This window comes from Portunus trituberculatus, chromosome 43 (genome assembly GCF_017591435.1).
Source record: "Portunus trituberculatus isolate SZX2019 chromosome 43, ASM1759143v1, whole genome shotgun sequence".
Classification (NCBI taxonomy): Eukaryota; Metazoa; Arthropoda; class Malacostraca; order Decapoda; family Portunidae; genus Portunus; species Portunus trituberculatus.
Window position 1 is genome coordinate 5,071,839 of NC_059297.1, and position 19,832 is coordinate 5,091,670.

General features: G+C 42.6%; 1 protein-coding gene across 1 annotated transcript in view; it reads right to left on the minus strand.

The window, feature by feature from the left end:
- Positions 1 to 4,560: 4,560 nt before the first annotated feature.
- Positions 4,561 to 19,832, minus strand: part of LOC123518257 (CB1 cannabinoid receptor-interacting protein 1-like) — a 150,597-nt gene continuing 135,325 nt past the window's right edge. Inside the window, exon 4 of the mRNA XM_045278985.1 lies at positions 4,561 to 4,772. Coding sequence (XP_045134920.1) covers positions 4,608 to 4,772 — 165 coding nt within the window. The 3' untranslated portion in view covers positions 4,561 to 4,607. The remainder of the gene's footprint in view (positions 4,773 to 19,832) is intronic.

Genomic DNA, 19,832 nt, shown 5'->3' on the forward strand with positions numbered 1-19,832 from the left:
AAAATACAAGACCATCCAAGCAAATAACATAAAATGCATCATGTAGAATTTGTGTAACATACTATATTATTAATGTGACACCGATTTAGTAACATTAGCTTGAATACAATATTGGTTAAGGGATCAATGCGTCATCCATCATGGGAAAGTTTCTGGGAGTTCCATGCGTCACTCTGCATAAATAAAAAGTGAAGCCCCTCGGTCCGTTGCCACGAGCTGCGGCTCTTCGATGTGTCCGCTACAGAACTGTGTCCAAGAAACGTTTTAAGTTTATCAGAATGCACTCTGCTCCAGTAATTACATTACCTTATAAAAGTAACACTCCGGAAAGCTCTCACAATATTAGAATCCTTAATGTTTCATCTGCAGTAGTTTTAACTTTCGTTTCTCTCTATTTTCATCGTAAACTGAGCCTTGAACTTAATGTGAATGAGCGAAAAGTTTCCCCCATGTGACCCCGTGACGTCAGCATCGCTCTGCCCACCAGCACCGAGCCAGCACTCCCGCCACATAGGAGGCTCACCGAGGCGCTGCACCGCCGCCCGCTGGTTTTCAGCCGTTTATTACAGAAAAAGCATCACATTCATCGCCTTGGATGTACTATGCAGAATTTTCACCATCAAGACTAGACACTTCGAGTTCACAGTGACAGGCTACTTATGTTTGGATCAGACAGCGGTGGTATACAAGCTATCTGTCGAGAGACGCTGTTCTATTACCAACAGAGAGAGGGGAAAAGTTAAGGTAGAGGAGTCAATGAGGCGGAGTGAGTTGCAGGCGGAGCAGCCCCACCCCGGCATTAGCAGGAAATCAAGCTTCGACCTTTCCAAGAAAAGCGACTGCCAAAGTAAACAAATCAGCGCAGACGACACTGTGTGTGGTTTGTCGTTAATGTGAAGGAAAGTGACAAGACAAAAAAGAAAAGGAGCACCCAAGATAAAAAAAAAAATATCATTATCAATGGAAGCAGCAACAGATGATGGCGAATCACTGTCCCACCTCGCCTGTCAGCGTGTGCGTAGTGAACCGCCACCACTATTAAAAGTGTTACTCTATCCTCAGCTGCACACCATGAAACCTTCCCCTTGGATGCAGGACTCCCTCGGTAAAGTAGTCACTCACTAGTAATACAACCAGACACAAAGAGCAAGACGTAAACGGCCAGATGTCCCGTAAATGAAACTTCCTTCATCCTTAGTTTCGTGGTGGTGGGCAGCGTAGATGATATGTTGCACTCCACGTTCACTGCGGAAAGAAAATTAATCTTTGTCTCGCCCTTGCTGCATATTACTGTAGTAAACTGAGAATTATCGTCTTCATTGTATATTCTACGAAATTTAAACGTCGGACGCGTGTTGAAATAACCTTAAAGTGCAACGTAAGTTTTTCTTGAGATGCAATAAATGAAGTAAATCTTCGCGCGAGAGAAGACTCTGCGTACATATTTCTCTTCTCACAGCGAGAGGCTGTCGTGGAAAGATTTCGCTGGATTAGGAAGGAGCTGGAAAAGTTGTCCGAAGAAATAGAGATCATGTTGTTGCGTGCAGCGTCAAGCTTCCTTGCCTTGTCGAATTCAAACTGGACTTGAATTTGCACTCGAAAGCTAATTAGTTCGAACTGAATACTAAGTAAGGCCCGACGTTAAGCTATCGCTGACATGATGCCGGTTTTAATCGCATACGAGTGTTTGCGGATGACTGGCCGGTGGTAGTGAAGGCTTGGTAGTGAAACTTCACTAAGTGAAAATAATGAACGGCTGCAGAACTACAATTACTTGAGGAGTAAATCACTCCCTGGGGATTATCATGGCCTGGACAGTGTAGCTGCACCACTGGGCAGCACGAGGCAGCAGACCAAAGCAGTTTGACAAAAAAGGTAAGAAGTGTAAGATTTTTTGAAGACAAACACATAATTTCCCAGACTATCATTCAGCTTTAGACAACAAGTGTAAGTTTCCCTAATGCGTGTAGTGTATGTACGCAAAACGTTTCCTGTTTCGATGCAGAGAATGGAGAACAAATTTCACACTGATAATCAAAACAGATTGGAAGGATAACAGCTTCTCCATGCAGACAGACCCCACGGCCACGCCTGCCTCTCGCCGCTGCGGGAGGCTGAGAGAGGACAACACCCTTACCAACGGGCCAGTGGCGACACCCCTAAGCACATGAGATGGAGTGGCAGTAGCAGGAGGGAGAACACAAGCTTCTTAATCAATTACGCACTGAAACCACTGTTACCCTTACTTTTAACTTTTTATGAAGTGGAAAAAAGGTAGAAATGAAATCATACTTGCTCTTTCTTTGAGCAATAAAGTATAAACGTATCTCTATAGGGAGTCACTCGTCTACTCATCTGAAGCGACCTCACAACTCTCCTCGACCTCCTGAGTCCCCGGGGTGGCGAGTCAGGCGCGGCACGTGGCCCCCGATAATCAATGGCCCGACGTTGCTCCCTAAGATTCGAGGCTTTATTTAGTATTTGTTCAGGGAAACTTACCGGGTACTCTCTCTCTCTCTCTCTCTCTCTCTCTCTCTCTCTCTCTCTCTCTCTCTCTCTCTGTTCTTTTCCTTCCTCCTTCATACGCGTTCATACATACATACATACACAATCATAAACTTCCGCACATCACTTTAATACAATTTCAACTCCGGTATTGGTTTGCTACTCTTCATTTTGCGCTTCACGTGTTTTCTCTCGGTGTGTGAATGGATTGTTAGTGATTCAGCTCGACTATGGTGTTGCTTATTGACCGGAATAATGGTATGCTGGGGTGACTTGGAATAGACGGGACAGCTGATATTGAGGAGTGGATGTAACTAAAGTCTTTGTTTTCCTGTAGAATCTTAACCTTCACTCCTACACGAAACAGTTACGGACACTTGAAGTAATGGATGAGATAGTTTTATGCATTTGCAGAGAGAAGTTAAAAAAGGTGGATTTTGTAATTTTCATCCAGTTTAAAGGTTGGAGGTGGCTGGAGGACATGTAAGGCTGTCTCAGGGTGATGAGTGATTCAGAAAATGTGAACCGAATAGCAGTAAGCGAGTGAGAAATTGATGGATTGTGATTTGATAGTAAGAGTTGTTTTTCAAGTGTTTGTTATGATTGTGTTGTGATTCATAGCTTTTTTCTTCTGCTCCTGATGTGTATAGTATGTGTGCTATCTCTCTCTCTCTCTCTCTCTCTCTCTCTCTCTCTCTCTCTCTCTCTCTCTCTCTCTCTCTCTCTCTCTCTCTCTCTCTCTCTCTGTCACTTATTTTTTTTATCTTTTACATTTTTTCTCTTTCAACACGGCGTTTCTTTCCATCTTACAGAATTTCCACCACCTTGCCGCCGCCGCCGCCGCCGCCAAAGATAAGATCAATTACTACACTCACACAAAACTGGACATACAAAAAAAAAAAAAGAAAATAAAAGAGGAAGATGAGAAAAGCAAACCTCTCTCTTCCTCGCCCTCCCTCTTCTCCCCACAAAACATCATGGTGAGAAAAACAAACGTGTACTGCGAAAAGTTAGAAGAGCACACACACACACACACACACACACACACACACACACACACACACACACACACACACACACACACACACACACAAGAAAGAAAACAAAGATAGGGAATATAAATCTAGTTAGAATCATTACTTAAAAAGAAAAAAATCAACTTTAATAGTGGTGGTGATAGTAGTAGTAGTAGTAGTAGTAGTAGTAGTAGTAGTAGTAGTAGTAGTAGTAGTAGTATATTTCACGAAGAGGAAGACCCCCACCCCCCTCACACAAAGAGAAGAAGAAAACAAAATCACTTTAAAACATCAACCATACTAGAGTAGATTTAGTTGATCATGATTGACTGACTGACTTACTGAACTGACTGACTGACTGACTGACTGACTGACTGACTGACTGACTGACTGGATTGACTGACAGACTGACTGAGCTGATTGACTGACTCACTCACTGAATTGATTGACTTACTGACTAACTGACTAGCTGATTTGATTGACTGATTCACTGACTGACTGGCTGAATTACCAACTAACTGACTGACTGGCTGACTGGCTAATTGATTGACTGACTGACTGACTGACTGACTGACTGAATTACCAACTAAATGATTGACTGACTGAATGAATGACTGACTGACTGATTGAGCTGACTGACTCACTCACTAACTGAATTGACTGACTGACTGATTGATTGACTGACTGACTGACCGGCTGGACTGACTGGTATGAACTGGGCTAGGATGTAATGAACAAATACTGAGCCAGACTTGAGTAGATTGCACTGAATGAACGGATTGAAGTAGAGTGGGCTGTGCTTGAGATACGCATGGTTAGGACAGGATGGGTTTGGTTCAGGTAGATTTGGGCTTGTATTCAGAAATACTTTGGTCTCTCACCACGACTATTTCCAGAGCCCACAGAGATAAATAGCTAGGTTCTCAAAAGTGTTTCCCAAGTTAACAACGTAGAAATCTTGTTAATGTGTCACTAGAAGCATCAAAACACCCTTAAAAATCCGCGTAACTTTAACTAGAGCCTTTTTTTTAATGAAGTGTAGGTGCAGCGCAGAAGTGTTTCAGAATAAGGTCCTTTGGGTGGCGTCTACCGAACAGTCTCCTTAAGTATCGCCACAATGCCCGCGTCCGTGTGGGTCTCGCAGTCATATTCGATGCAGTGGAAGGTGGAGCCCCAGTCACAGTGCTGCGAGTCGCCGGACTTGTAGAACTTAACCTGTAGCGACATCTGCATCACCAGGCCGCCCTTCATCTGGAAAGAGAACACGGTCACAGTGATGAGAAGGCAAACACGTCATGCCTGCTAAGACCTCACTAGAATACATCAGGGTCTGCTTAGCTCTATAGATGTGTCATTCTTAGCGTAAAAACTCATCGCTGTGATAAAGTTACGATACGAAGAACTCACTGCATTATGACAGGGTGTGTTTAGTTCCGTACCTATGTCAATGATAACCCATAAAATCAACGTTGCACTAATGTTACGATACCAAAATCTCACTGAAGTACAGCCCTCTTATCGCAGAAACTCACTGCTGCACTAAAATCACCATACACAGACATCATAACACAGGGAGGAGGCACGAGGATACTGTGAGAACCTGACTTAAGCTATCTACTGACAATGCTCATGAGACAAAGGCGATCTTAGTCTATTATGCTTCGACAATAAGATCAGAGAGAGAGAGAGAGAGAGAGAGAGAGAGAGAGAGAGAGAGAGAGAGAGAGAGAGATATAATGGTATCAGTGGGCCCGTATTGTGAAACGCTTTGCTCTCACCATCACTGCTTTCCAAAGGTTTCAGTTGAAGATACTCGCGTTTTTAAGGGTATTTTCATGGTTTTGGTGATGGATTGGTAAGATTTCTAGTGTATGAAAAGGAGAACCTGTCTTGAAAACTCGGCTTGTTGTCTCTGTGGCCTTGGAAATTTGTCGTATTGAGAGAAGAAGGCGTTTTTGAACACGGGCGAATGTGCGTGGGAGAGCGAGAGGTGGAGAGGTGGAAGCAGATAGATAGTAATGGAACCAGAATCAGTTAAGTTAAATAAAAAGAAAATAGATAAAAAAAAGACGGATAGAAGGTAGTGAGACTTCTCGGGTATGTGTGAAAAGAGACTAGATAGAAATAACACAAAAAGAAATTCTTGTAATATAAAAAAAAAAGTAGAATAAAAATGAATATATATATTAAAAGATGCATTGACACAGAAAATGAAACTCAGATATTAAAAAATACATTGACAGAAAATGAAACTCAGATACTAAAGAAAAGAAAACATACAGACATAGAGGCGGTAAAGGTCACAAAAGTCCAGATACCGCTCGTGACCACCAACCCTTAATCAGTACATGGGCAGTAACACCGCCACTCGTCACCTGGGAATTCGTAGGGAAAAAAAATACAGAGAGACACAAACAACACGTAAATAATGGAAATATTGTAAAGATCACTCCAAACAGGGATAGAATACCCCAGAGAGAGCAAGAGAGAGAGAGAGAGAGAGAGGAGTAGGCGTGCTAATGTAATTATTTCTCTTTAGTGTATTTTCTAATGACCTTAATGGCTGCGCAACTGGCTGTTAGGTGGAAGGGAAGAAAAGGAGGAGGAACAGGAAAAGGAGAAAGAAGGAGGAGGAGGAGGATGCGAGGCAGTAAGAGAAGTGAAGGAGAAGCAGGAAGAGGAGGCAGTAAGAAAGGTGAAGGAGGAGGACAAGGAGGAGGAAAACGGGGAAGAGAAGGCGAGATAGTAGAAGAGGAGTCAGAGTCAGCGTCAGAGGATCAGAGGAGGAGGAGGAAGAGGAGAAGGAGATAGAAGAAGAGAGGAGTCAGTTGCTGTGCGCTGGGGGAAGTGCTGCTGGGGGAGAGCGTCTGAGAGAGATGGAGGGGGATGGGGTGAAACATTATGCTAAAATTTCACAATTACCGTGATAAGTCTTAGAAAGTTAATGGCTGAGTGTGCTTGTACTTCGAAATTTATGCATATAATCTACTGATGCTGCCTGTGCTTGTGTCAGAGAGAGAGAGAGAGAGAGAGAGAGAGAGAGAGAGAGAGAGAGAGAGAGAGAGAGAGAGAGGAACAACAAGAGGAGAAGCAGTATCCCAGCACCGCCATCTATCTTGGGCAGTGTAGATTGGATAGAAACATACACACACACACACACACACACACACACACACACACACACACACACACACACACACACACACACACACACACACACACACACACACACACACACACACACACACACACACACATATATACACTCCTCCGCACACACACACACTCCCACCACACTACCACCACCACTACCACCACCACCATCACCATTACCATCACCACCTCCTTTTACACCAATTAGAAAGAAAGATAAAAGAAAGAAAAAGATAAAATAAGAAAACACTAAATAACAACCTTAATTACCTGAGAGAGAGAGAGAGAGAGAGAGAGAGAGAGAGAGAGAGAGAGAGGAAAAAAAACTATGATAACGATGGAAAATTTCACGCGACACCTTCACTTTATTACGCTTCATTTTCTTCCTCTTCATTAATTTCACCTTTTTAAGCCCCACCTCACACAGCCTCGCAGGAGTTGGCCCATCAATAACACCGCTCCTTCCATCTCGCAGCTATTTTCCCGAGACCTTCCTTGATTTTTTTTCTTCATCACTATTTGACTTTTTAAACTCATAAGCGGGACATTTTTTTCAAGCCGCGGACGTGTGATGAGACGGGGATATGGATGGATGGTTCAGAGAGAGAGAGAGAGAGAGAGAGAGAGAGAGAGAGAGAGAGAGAAGGGGGAGGGTGTCCAGCGGATGACGATAAACAGGGAACAGACACGATTAGCATAGGACAAACAGACAGACAGACAGACAACCACGGTAAAAAAAGGACAAACAGACAGATAGACAGACAGACACAGTAAACAAAGGATAAACAAACAGACAGACACACACAGTAAGCAAAAGACAAACAGACAGACACGGGAAAAACAGGACAAACAGACAGACATACATGCACAGTAAGCAAAAGACAAACAGACAAACAGATAGACAGACAAACACGGTAAAAGCAGGACAAACAGACAGACAGACAGACATGCACAGTAAGCAAAAGACAAACAGACAGACAGACAGACAGAGAAACAGGGTAAGAAAAGGACAAACAGACAAACAGTTAGACGCACATAACATGTAATGGACAAACAGACAGACAGACAGACACAGTAAACAAAGGACAAACAGACAGACAGACAGACGCATTTAACATGAGACAAACAGACAGACAAAGGAGGAGGAGGAGGTGGAGACCCTTCCGAGCCAGTCCCTGCCCCAGTCAACTAGATCTTGGCGAGCCCGTGTGGAATACCAGATGTGCCTCGCCTCCAGTAGTAAAAAAGAGCACCGTGTAGACGACCTGGGCTGAGGGAGGGACGGCGGCGAGACAATTGAACCATGAGGAGGACAGACGGAGGCACCACAGGGCAGAACGGAAGTAGAAAGTCACCAAACCTTTCCTTTCCTTCTCTCCTCGTCATCTCGCCGCGACTTCTCCCTCCATCGCCAAGAAAACGTTAATTTCTCACCACTTGGCTACTCGAAAAACGTTATTTTCTCGTATTTCGACTTCGTAAACTGTCGTAATCTCATAGAAACTATCAGTGATTTTTCCAATTCCTATAAGGGACGACTGCCTGAGTGACTGTCAGAGTGCACGAGTGAGTGAGTGAGTGGTTGGTTGGGTGGCTACTGGCTGGTTGGCGCGGCTGTCCGACACGAGCCATAAGCTGCCCACTCAGTTTACGAGGCCTGACGGTGCGCGCCGCTATGACGGTTCGTTTCGCGATTCCCTCACGAGCCAAAGGGCGCACCACCACCACGCCAAATGACGAGACATGAAGTAGTGAGCGCTCACGACACAGCTCGGTGCCAGAAATGCACTTTGATCACAGAGGAGTGAAAAGTTAAGGAAAACTCAATTTACTTTGTGTTGTGACACGTGAAATGGCTGGAACTGTAGGGAAAAAAATGTGAGGGAAGCCTTTACTGGACGCGTGTGGCTGCCAAGACTAAAACCAAGGCCAAGACTAAGACCTAGAAAGCGAAATTAATGGCACCCGGTGGTGGTGGTGGTGGTGGTAATGGGAGCGGTGATGGCGATGGTGGTGGTAATGTGGGCGGTGATGGCGATGGTGGTGGTGGCGGTTGAGGCGGTGGCGGCGGCGGTGGCGGTGATGGTGGTCGTGGTTGAATCTAGTTTTTCTTCAATGTCTGCTTCCGTTTCTGTCATATTTTCAAACCCATTCTTTTTATTCAATTTAATTTCTTGTCCCCCTAAATGCGCATTAATCCGATTTGGAGCTCACGGCACGTCAATACGCTGATCTGAAAATGCCAATCGTTTTGAAATGATTAATGACATTCCATATTCATGAATAAATGAAATAATAGTGTCGACTCAAAAGAATCATGGCGAAAATTATATCATATTTTCTTTTACATTTCATTGAAGTGGAAAAGATCGTTACAAATATTTCCTTACTGTAAAAAAGGGAGAAAAACGTAGACGGTATACTGGGAAATAAAAATAAGAGAAAAATGAGAAAGAGGGAAAATTAAACTTGAAGACACATAGATAGATAAATAGACTGCTGGATAAACAGACAGCGAGAGACAAAACAGGTGCAGACTTGTAAACACATAGATAGATAAACAGATTGACTGATAGATAAAGAGACAGCTAGACATATAGATAGATAGTAGGTAAAAAGATAAATAGATAGATAAGTAGATAGATGAAGATAGATAGAAATGTAACTCAATTCCTTCCTTTGACTTGTTTACATCTTAACGTCTTTGATTCATTCTTCCTTAAACTTTGTCTTTTACCTTTTTCTTCCCTGACGTTCATACATTTATTCTCTCTCTCTCTCTCTCTCTCTCTCTCTCTCTCTCTCTCTCTCTCTCTCTCTCTCTCTCTCTCTCTCTCTCTCTCTTGTTTCTTTTGTTGGTTACACACACACCACCACACATCTTTTCACACACACACACACACACACACACACACACACACACACACGGAAAGACGCATTTTTAGTTGACATCCTTCTAAATCATGAAATCTATTGCGATATTCAGTCAGATTCTTGTGTCTCTCGAAGATTTTTTCTCCCGGAGTCAACACGCAAGCTTTCCATTTGCTCGGGGAATTCCACCAAACTTTTGCTCCTCGCTTTCAAAATGTTTAGTGAATATTTAAAGCGAATGGATGGATTTGACGATTATTTATTTATTTTTTTAACGAGACAGATAGATAGATAGATAGATAGATAGATAGATAGAGAGAGAGAGAGAGAGAGAATATTATGTGTGTGTCTGGCAATTAGAATTTCTGGCAATGATTGGCGTCATTTTGGGGGAAAAAGATATGGAGGTCATTTTCAAGAGCCATCCAGAAAATGTTCTTCTTCCTTCTCTTCTTCTTCTTCTTTTTCTTCTTTTTTTGTTGTTGCATTTGCTCTTGTCGTCGTTGTTGTTGTTGTTGTTGTTGTTGTTATTGTTGTTGTCGTTGTCGTTCTTGTTCTTGTTGTAGTTGGTGTCATTATTGTTCCTCTTCTTAATCCTCCTCATTATTCTTTTCCTCTCCTCTTTTCGTTCCTTCATCTTGACACTCACTCCAGCTCACCCCTCATCCCTCACAGCAAAACAATATCACAGTGTGCTTACTCCTCCTGCATGAATCTACTACACCACACACATTTCTCCAATCAACCAACTCTCCCTTCTCTGTTTCCCAGGCAGACGGACCGCACGACCTTCTCTGACCTGTGACATGCACGCCGCTTGGCAGGGGGTGACCGCTCAGTTGGCACGCAGCTATCAGGTGACGCGTCTGTCGGCCGCTCTCATTGTTACTTGAGGCAGACGGTGGCCTAGATACCGTGCCAGCTCCCAGTGACGCCGCGGCTGGCCAAGTACAGAGGCAGTAGCAGCAGCAGCAGTAGAGGTTGGAGGGAGAAGCGACATTCGGAAATGGGAAGGATATGAAGGTATAGGAGGTGTATTAGATGTATAGGGATTGTGATAGGAGAAGGAGTAGAAGGAACATTAAAGGGATGACTTTGAAAGGTGGAAAGGATGAAGAGTAAAAGAAATGGTAGAAATAGAAAGGGAATGTATGTGAGTATATTTAGAAGAAGGACAGGAGAAGAAGAACAAATGAAATAAATAGGTTATTGATAGAAAGGGAGATTTAATGGATAGGAAAAGGAAAATAATATAAAAATAAATAAAATGTAGGGGAAGGAACTCAAGTAAGGGATGAAAGAGAAGGAGGAGATGCGAAATGGAAAGAGAAATGCAATAAAATGAGTAGAAAATTGGTATAGGAAGGCAAAAACGTAGAAAGAAGTAAAAGAAATACAGGAAATATAAGGATTTAAACAAGAAAAAGCAAAGAAAGGAAGTGGACAGAGAGAGAGAGAGAGAGAGAGAGAGAGAGAGAGAGAGAGAGAGAGAGAGAGACGGGGAAAAGAATGCAACATGATATTGATAGAAATGGAAGAAAAGAAAGAAATGTAGAAGAAAAAATTAAAAAAAGGTGAAAAGAAGGAAATCGATAAGGAGAAGAGATGAAAACACACAGAAAGAAAAATAAAAGAGAGGATGAAGGAAGGAGGACAAGAGAGAGAGAGAGAGAGAGAGAGAGAGAGAGAGAGAGAGAGAGAGAGAGAGAGGGAGCAATGTCCATACAAGAAGGCAAACAGAGAGCGGGTAGAATGACCAGACAGAGGCGAGTCAGATGGAAGTAAATGAGAAACCGCTTAACTGGAGACCAAAGTGCTTATTGGATGAGGTCTGCCAGTGTAGAGAGAGTGTGTGTGTGTGTGTGAGTCAGAGAAGGTAGAAAGAACATGACAAGGCTATCGAGTAAGAGGAAGGATATGTAAATGTGGTGAGGAGTACTGGATTGTCTGAAAAAGACGAGTATGTGTTTTGAGAGAGAGAGAGAGAGAGAGAGAGAGAGAGAGAGAGAGAGAGAGAGAGAGAGAGAGAGAGGAGGAGAGATAAGAAGAGTAGTGTTGCTATATGTCCTTCAAATAATAAATAGCAAACACATTCAGTTCTTAACCCTTTCAGTACCATGACGCATTTCCATATTCACTTTGCCTGCTGTTTAGTGACTTCAGAAACTCATGTGTGGAATGAAAAAGTGAAGACTGTAGCCATTAAACTTCTGACTTCCGTAGACTCTCCCTAATGCAGATAGAATGGTCTACTCGTATATAAATCTTAAGGTAAAAAGGTGTCCTATTATTGAAAGAGTTAATTTGTCTAGGTTTTATGAATTATCCTTATGAAACTCAAACTACTACGGAAAGGAAATGCTTCGTTACACACACGCGAGTACATCATCTTCACACACACACACACACACACACACACACAGGGAAGAATGAGAGCGACATGTGGTAACTGCAATACTTGGGTGGTTCATATTGCTCATGGCTTCACAGTAAAGTCTCGAAACTGCCTCCAGTGATTCGCGGTGTTTATGTCACAAGTTCTGCTAAGCTCGTGCTGCTAATGTGTAAGGAATGTCTCTCTCTCTCTCTCTCTCTCTCTCTCTCTCTCTCTCTCTCTCTCCTTTGTTCTTTCCATTATTTACTTTTTGTCTTACGCTAATCTTTCTCCATTTTTCTCCTCTGACATTCTGATTTCGTTCTTTCATCTTTCCCTCCTTGTATCCCTCTCTTCCTTTCCTCTCCTCACTCTCCCTCCCTTCCGACTCTCCTTCCTTCCTCGTTACCTCCTAAGCGCTGCTCCACCCGTCGTCCTTCCTCCGTCAGTTCTTTCCTCCCTTCCTCCCTCATCTGTTTCCTAACTTCTTCCCTCCATCTTTTTCCCTTCCAACTTCCCTGCAACATTTCCCTCCTAATTTCCTTCCTGCTCTCGGATCCTTCCAACGCACTACAGCGGCCTACACATCTTCCCCTCCTTTTCTCCTAATTTCCCTCCGCCCTTCCTTGCTCTGTCTTGATTTCCCCGTGTGTTGCTCGCCTCCAAGACTACGACATTAGCTATACACAACCTCTCCCTTCTTTAGCCACGCCTTCGGGTACGGTTTCGTGTGCTCTTACCGGGAATTTGATAAACATAAGCAACAACTTCGGGCAGCAGTTAGTACAGTTAGTAGCGGAAATGAACAAGGTAACATCCAGGGACTATGAAGTTGTTTACCGAAAGCACATAAGCACACACACAGAGCAGTGGGTAACGAATTAAGAAGGAAGGAAGGGAAAGGATGAAAGGGTTGGGATATATGAGTATGTTGTTGTAATATTTGATTGTTGTGAATGGAGGGAAGGGAAGGAAAGGGCAGGAAGAGATGGGAAGATAGAAAAAGGAGAGTTGGGGAAGGTATGGTAAGGCGGTGTTGTGATGATGGTGATGGTGATGACAATGGTGATGGTGATGGTATACGTAGAGGAATCTTTTCTCTTTCCTGTACTTGCTTTGTTCTCTTGCTTCTTCTCCTTCTTCCTTTTCTTTTTATTCGTCTTTCTCCTCCACGTTATTACTGCTACTTTTTCTCTTCCTCCTCTTCCTTTACTTATTCTTTCACCTGGTCAGCCCTACGACACAGACTCCTCCTCCTCCTCCTCCTCCTCCTCCTCCTCCTCCTCCTCCTCCTCCTTCTCTTCCATTCTCTAAGTGTCTTCATGGTTTATTCAGGAGAGCAGACCAAGTGTCTTTTTCTCTCTCTCTCTCTCTCTCTCTCTCTCTCTCTCTCACCAACAAATATGATTAAATATTTTGCTTCATGTGTGTGTGTGTGTGTGTGTGTGTGTGTGTGTGTGTGTGTGTGTGTGTGTGTGTGTGTGTGTGTGTTAATCGGTAAATAAATGAAGTATTGCCATGAATATGAAAGTGATTCATTCATTCCAGGTTCCTTATTGCCTAATCTAATAATTATTCATTGGAGAATTACAATGGACGTGATTAATGATGCGCCCAGTGAGATATGCTTTTTACATGAGTGCTCTCCCTCCCTCTCTCTCTCTCTCTCTCTCTCTCTCTCTCTCTCTCTCTCTGGAAACACGGTCCGGCAAGAATACCTTGAGCCTCGTCACGATGCTAATCTAATGAGTTTCAAGTCGAGCGTCTTCAGTGACTCTAGGTATTTATGTGCCTCGACTCCCTGCCAGACTGCCACCCACTCCCGTCAGTCCCCCACCGTGCTGCTCTCTGACCCGTATTCTGAAACGCTTTGCTCTCTCACCATCACTGCTTTCCAACGGCTCCAGATGAATATACTCGTGTTTTTAAGAGTATTTGCTTGGTTCTGGTGATAAATTGGCACTATTTCTAGTTTATGAAAAGTAAAACCTGTCTTAAAAAACCCGCTAGTTGTCTCTGTAGCCTTGCAAAATTGTCGAAGTGAGAGGGTAAGGTGTTTTTTAATATGGGCGACTCTCACCCGCCCAGCCGCGCCCCAACCCACCCCACTGCCTCGCCCTGTCCCTCTCCCTTGGTCCATCCCGCTCTCAATGTTGCCTCTCTCCAACATTGCCCCAGCCATCTCCTTCCCTCCCAGCCTGCGTCGACCCAAACTCTATCCGTCCAAGTCTCTCTTATTCCTTGTTCTTGCTACGCTGGAGAGAGAGAGAGAGAGAGAGAGAGAGAGAGAGAGAGAGAGAGAGAGAGAGAGAGAGAGAGAGAGAGAGGGAGAGAATGTACTCGTATTAATTTTTCTGGTTTTTACTTTGTTTTGTACTTTCTTGAGCCCCCCCCTCTCTCTCTCTCTCTCTCTCTCTCTCTCTCTCTCTCTCTCTCTCGCAATGAATAAATAAATGAATGAATAAATAGATAAATAAATACATTGCTTGTGTGTGTGTGTGTGTGTGTGTGTGTGTGTGTGTGTGTGTGTGTGTGTGTGTGTGTGTGTGTGTGTGTGTGTGTGTGTGTGTGTGTGTGTGTGTGTGTGTGTGTGTGTGTGTGTGTGTGTGTGTGTGTGTGTGTGTGTGTGTGTGTGTGTGTGTGTGTGTGTGTGTGTGTGTGTGTGTGTGTGTGTGTGTTTCTATCCACCTGTTTCTCTTCCTTTATAAATTGCTTTACTTTTTCATTCTCCTTTTTTTTTCGTTCTTATCGTTTTACACATTCTCTTCTTCCTGCTTCTCTCTTCTCTTCCTTTTCCCTTTCCATTTGTTTTCCTTCCCTTCTTCTATTTTTCTCCTTTTCCATTTTTTTACCTTTCCTTCCAGTTATCCTCATATTTTCCTTTGCCTTTTTCTTTTTTTCCATCTTATTTTCCTTCCCTTCCTTCCCTTTCGTCTTTTTTATATCTTCTTCCCTCCTATTCCCCTCTCTCTCTTCTTTTGTTCATTCTTTCACCTCCTCTATTTCTTATATTTTCTCTCTCTCTTCTCATATACGTAAGTGCCGGGCAAAATCTCTTTTCTCTCTTCATTCCCTCCTTTCCCTTTTCCTTCGTATCCCTCCTTCCCTTTTTTCTCATCATCATCATCATCATCATCATCATCTGGTCTTCTTTACGTTTATCCCCTCATCCTTCTTCTTTTCTCATTCTTCCCTCTCCATCTTTCTTCTTTTCTGTCTCTTTTTTTGTCTTCTTGCTTACTTTTGCTATACACTGGTTTGCTTTCTCTCCTCTTCTTTTTTGATGTTTTTTGTGTTTTCCTCTTGTTGTTGTTGTTGTTTTTGTTGTTGTTTCTTCTTTTTTTCTTCTTCTTCTTCTTCTTTTCTTCATCTTCTTGTTCCTCTTGTTCTTCTTGTTCTTGCTCTTGTTCATGTTCTTGTTCTTCTTGTTCTCGTTATTTTTGTTCTTGTTTCTGTTCTTCTTTTCTTGTTCTTCTTCTTCCTGTTCTTCTTCTTGTTCTTCCTCTTCTTCTTCTTCTTCTTCTTGTTCTAGTTCTTGTTCTTGTTCTTCTTCTTGTTCTTCTCCTTCTACAAACTACTTTTCCTTCTTTTTCTTCTCTTTGTTCTTCCTTTCTGTTCGTTAGTGTTCCTCTTCTCCCTCCACAACCACTTCCTCGTCTTCCTCCTCCTCCTTCTCCTGTTCTTCCTCTTCCTCCTCCTCCTCCTCCTTCTACAGCAGCGAGTAACACAATGCAAGGCCAAAGAAGAGATTGCTATCGCTCTCTCTCATTGTCACGTGCAAAATTCACCGTTTCCCTTTCTCTCCTTGCTTTGCCCTTTTTTTTTTTCTCCAGCCGTTCCTTTCCTTCTTATCTCTTTGTACCTTTCTTTGTTTTCATTGTTGTTGTGTGCTGAGGTTGTTTTATATTTTATTTTTTTCTTCTTACTTTTATTTGTGTGTGTGTGTGTGTGTGTGTGTGTGTGTGTGTGTGTGTGTGTGTGTTTCTTATTCGTGGTTTTAATTTTTCGTTATTTATTTGTGTGTCTTTGTTTTCATTTCTTTTCTTTTTTCTATCTTTTGTTTTTTTATGTCAATTTTTCATCTTTATATTCATTATAATGTTATTGTTGTAGTAGTAGTAGTAGTAGTAGTAGTAGTAGTAATAGTAGTAGTAGTAGTAGTAGTAGTAGTAGTAGTAGTAGTAGTAGTAGTAGTAGTAGTTGTTGTTGTTGTAGTAGTGAAGGTAGTAGTAATATTATTATTATTATTATTATTATTATTATTATTATTATTATTATTAGTAGTAGTAGTAGTAGTAGTAGTAGTAGTAGTAGTAGTAGTAGTAGTAGTAGTAGTAGTATTAGTAGTAATAGTAGTAGTAGTAGTAGTAGTAGTACTAGTAGTAACTATTGCTGTTATAAATCCATCACAGCTATATTTTGCAGATAATTCTTAGTCCGTTTCTCCCATTCACTAGTATCATAAATTTTCTTTTTTTATGTCCTCGTCTTCCTCCTCCTCCTCCTCCTCCTCCTCCTCCTCCTCCTCCTCCTCCTCTTCCTCCTCCTCCTCCTCCTGTGTGCTGCCAACATGTGTCTTTCATTTATCATTATTTCTATGCCTTCTTTTCCCTCCCAGCTGCAAATCTTCTCTTTAATTTTGTTCCTTGTCACGTCTTGGTTTTTTCTGCTTTCTTATTTTTCTTCTTTTTTACCATTCTCTTATCAAGTCTTAGAGAGAGAGAGAGAGAGAGAGAGAGAGAGAGAGAGAGAGAGAGAGAGAGAGAGAGAGAGAGAGAGAGAGAGAGAGAGAGAGAGAGAGAGAGAGAGAGAGAGAGAGAGAGAGAGAGAGAGAGAGAGAGAGAGAGAGAGAGAGAGAGAGAGAGAGAGAGAGAGAGAGAGAGAGAGAGAGAGAGCTGGGGGTTGAGATAGGTTTAGATGAAAGAGGAAGAGGGAGAATGGATAAACACTAGATAGAAATAGAAGAAGACGTAGAGGAGGAGGAGGAAGAGGAAGGGGAGGAGGAGGAGGAGGAGGAGGAGGAGGAGGAGGAGGAGGAGGATAAAAGGAAAAGAATATTAGGAAGAGAATGAAAGGTAAAAATAGAAAAAAAAATTGAGGAAAGCAGAGAGAGAGAGAGAGAGAGAGAGAGAGAGAGAGAGAGAGAGAGAGAGAGAGGTAATATTTCTGAAACACTTTACCTCGTTGCCAAATATGATCTAAGAGAGACGTGTTCCTCCCTTTTCATTTTTGCCAACGATGCTTTCAATACCTGTGGCTTGTTTCCTTCTTCCAATTATACCCTCTCCCAATTTCTTCACTTTTTTCCTCCTCTCTTCCCTTCCTTATCCTGTCTTTTATTTTTCTTACCTGATTCTTCTTTTTTCTTTTTCCGTATCATCTCTTTTCTATTTGCTTTCTTCTCCTATTCTTCTATTCTTCTTTTTATTTATCTCACCCCTCTTCCTTCATTTTTCCTCTTATTCCATCATCTCTACTTTATCTTATCTCTCTTTCCTCTTTTCACATCATCTCTTTTCTATTTACTTTCTTCTTCTCTTCATCTCTCTTCCTCCTCCCTTATTTCTCCATTTTTCCTCTTATTCCATCTTCTCTATTCTTATCTTATCTATCTTTCTTCTTTTTCCCATCATCTCTTTTCTATTTACTTTCTTCTTCTCTTCATCTCTCTTCCTCCTCTCTTATTTCTTCCTTATCCCTTCATTTATCTTCCTCTATTCACATTTCTCCTTCTCTTCCATCATTCCTTCTCTTCTTTTTTCATCTAACTTGTTTTCATTATGTCTATTTTCTCTCACTTCATCTCTCTCTCTCTCTCTCTCTCTCTCTCTCTCTCTCTCTCTCTCTCTCTCTCTCTCTCTCTCTCTCTCTCTCTCTCTCTCTCTCTCTCTCTCTCTCTCTCTCTCTCTCTCTCTCTCTCTCTCTCTCTCTCTCTCTCTCTCTCTCTCTCTCTCTCTCTCTCTCTCTCTCTCTCTCTCTCTCTCTCTCTCTCTCTCTCTCTCTCTTTTGTCTTTCCTCCCACTTATCTTCTTACTTTCATGCAGTCTGTTTGTCTTCTTCCTTTTACTTTTCCGTCTCCTCTTTCTTTTCTTCTTTCTCCTTCTCTTTCACTCTTATTTTTCTCATTTTCCTCCTCACTTTCCTCTCTTCTTTCTCTCTTTTCATTCGTCTTCATTTTTTTTCTCACTCTCCATCTCTTTCTCTCTATATATTTCTTTTCTCTCTCTCTCTCTCTCTCCCCTCATCTCTTTCTCTTACTTTATTCCATATTTTTTGTTCTCCTTTTCCCTCACTACTTACTCCTTCAGCAGTATTCCCCTCACTTGGTCACGTTCACACTTACTCTCTTCCCCTTCTCACTATCAGGAAAAGTTGCCGCAAAGACGAACGAGGTACTTGCTTTCTTACCGCATCCCCTGACCCTTCACCCTTACTCTCTTCTGCAAATTCCACGAGTATTCTTCTTTCTTTCACTTTTAACGCTATTATCACCCTCTCTCTTCCATCAATTTCCTATCTACAGTTCCCCAGGGGTCTTCTTTCCTTATTTAGTCAATCCACAACGGAGAGGAAAAAGAAGAAAGAGGAGGAAGAGGACAGTGATGTGGTTATCTGGAGTGCAGGAGTGGAAATATTACATGGTATTTTACACTTTGAAAGGAAAGATACGGCAATAGAAGGCTTGCTCTCCTTCCCCCCTTCGTTTCTCCTCCCTTTCTCTCACGTTCCTCCCTTACTGTGTCTGGTTTTTTTAGGGAGGAAGAGGAGGAGGAGGAGGAGGAGGAGGAGGAGGAGGAGGAGGAGGTGCGGTGATCATGGCGGCTTTGTTTGCCTCGCAGGTCAAGATTTATGTTGGTTTGTGCATTTTATCTTCTCTCTTTCTCCTCCTCCTCCCCGTCTTCCTCCTCCTCCTCCTCCTCCTCCTCCTCCTCTTCATCCTCTTCCTCCTCTTCCTCTTCCTCGTTGATATCTCCAGTGTTCAGATAGCTTCCTTATTGACCATCCTTTATCTTTTTGAGTTATGTACTTCTCCTCCTCCTCCTCCTCCTCCTCCTCCTCCTCCTCCTCCTCCTCCTCCTCCTCCTCCTCCTCCTCCTCCTCCTCCTCCTCCTCCCTCGGGCCATTGACTGAGGCCATTGCCGTTGCTCCACTTCCTAAAACCCTTAATATTTCAGTCTATTTTTCGCTTGTTTCCGCGGACAGTTTAGTCTAAGCGTTTTCTCATCCTGCTCTCTCTCTCTCTCTCTCTCTCTCTCTCTGTTTGTCTGTCCGTCTGTTAAAATGGATTGATAAATGGGTAGATGGATGGATGTTTGTGTGTGTCCGACTTGGATAGCTGTTTGTTTCCTTTTGCCTCCCTCTCCCTTTCTCTCTCTCTCTCTCTTCTGTCTTTATCTCTGTCTCTGTGTCTGTCTCTCTCTGTCTCTGCGATCAACAGTCCCCTTCCTCCGCTGTGCCATGATAACATATTGATAACACAATAAAAAGATATACAGCCACGAGGAAGACAATGTGGGTTTCAATTTGCAGAAGAATATATACGTACACCGTTGCCTTACCATTGCTACCGGGAGCGTGTTATTAGCCGAGCCTCGTTCAGCTTTTATATAGATTAATACTGGTGCTCTCCTGGCCTTGGCATTAAAAGTGGTGCAGTTATTAGCAGGGCGGATTATTTGGAGAGATTACTACGGTTGCATTACACGGTTTTGTTTTGGTGTTGGTGTTGTTGTTAGTGATGTTGGTGTTGTTGTTGTTGGTGGTGGTGGTTGTTGTTGTTGTTGGTGATAGTGTTGTATTCTACGTGTTGACTCAATTACACACTATATACATATGTTGTTATTACTGTTGTTGTTGGTGGTGGTGGTGATGGTGGTGGTGTTGTATTCTTTGTTTTGACTCATTTAACA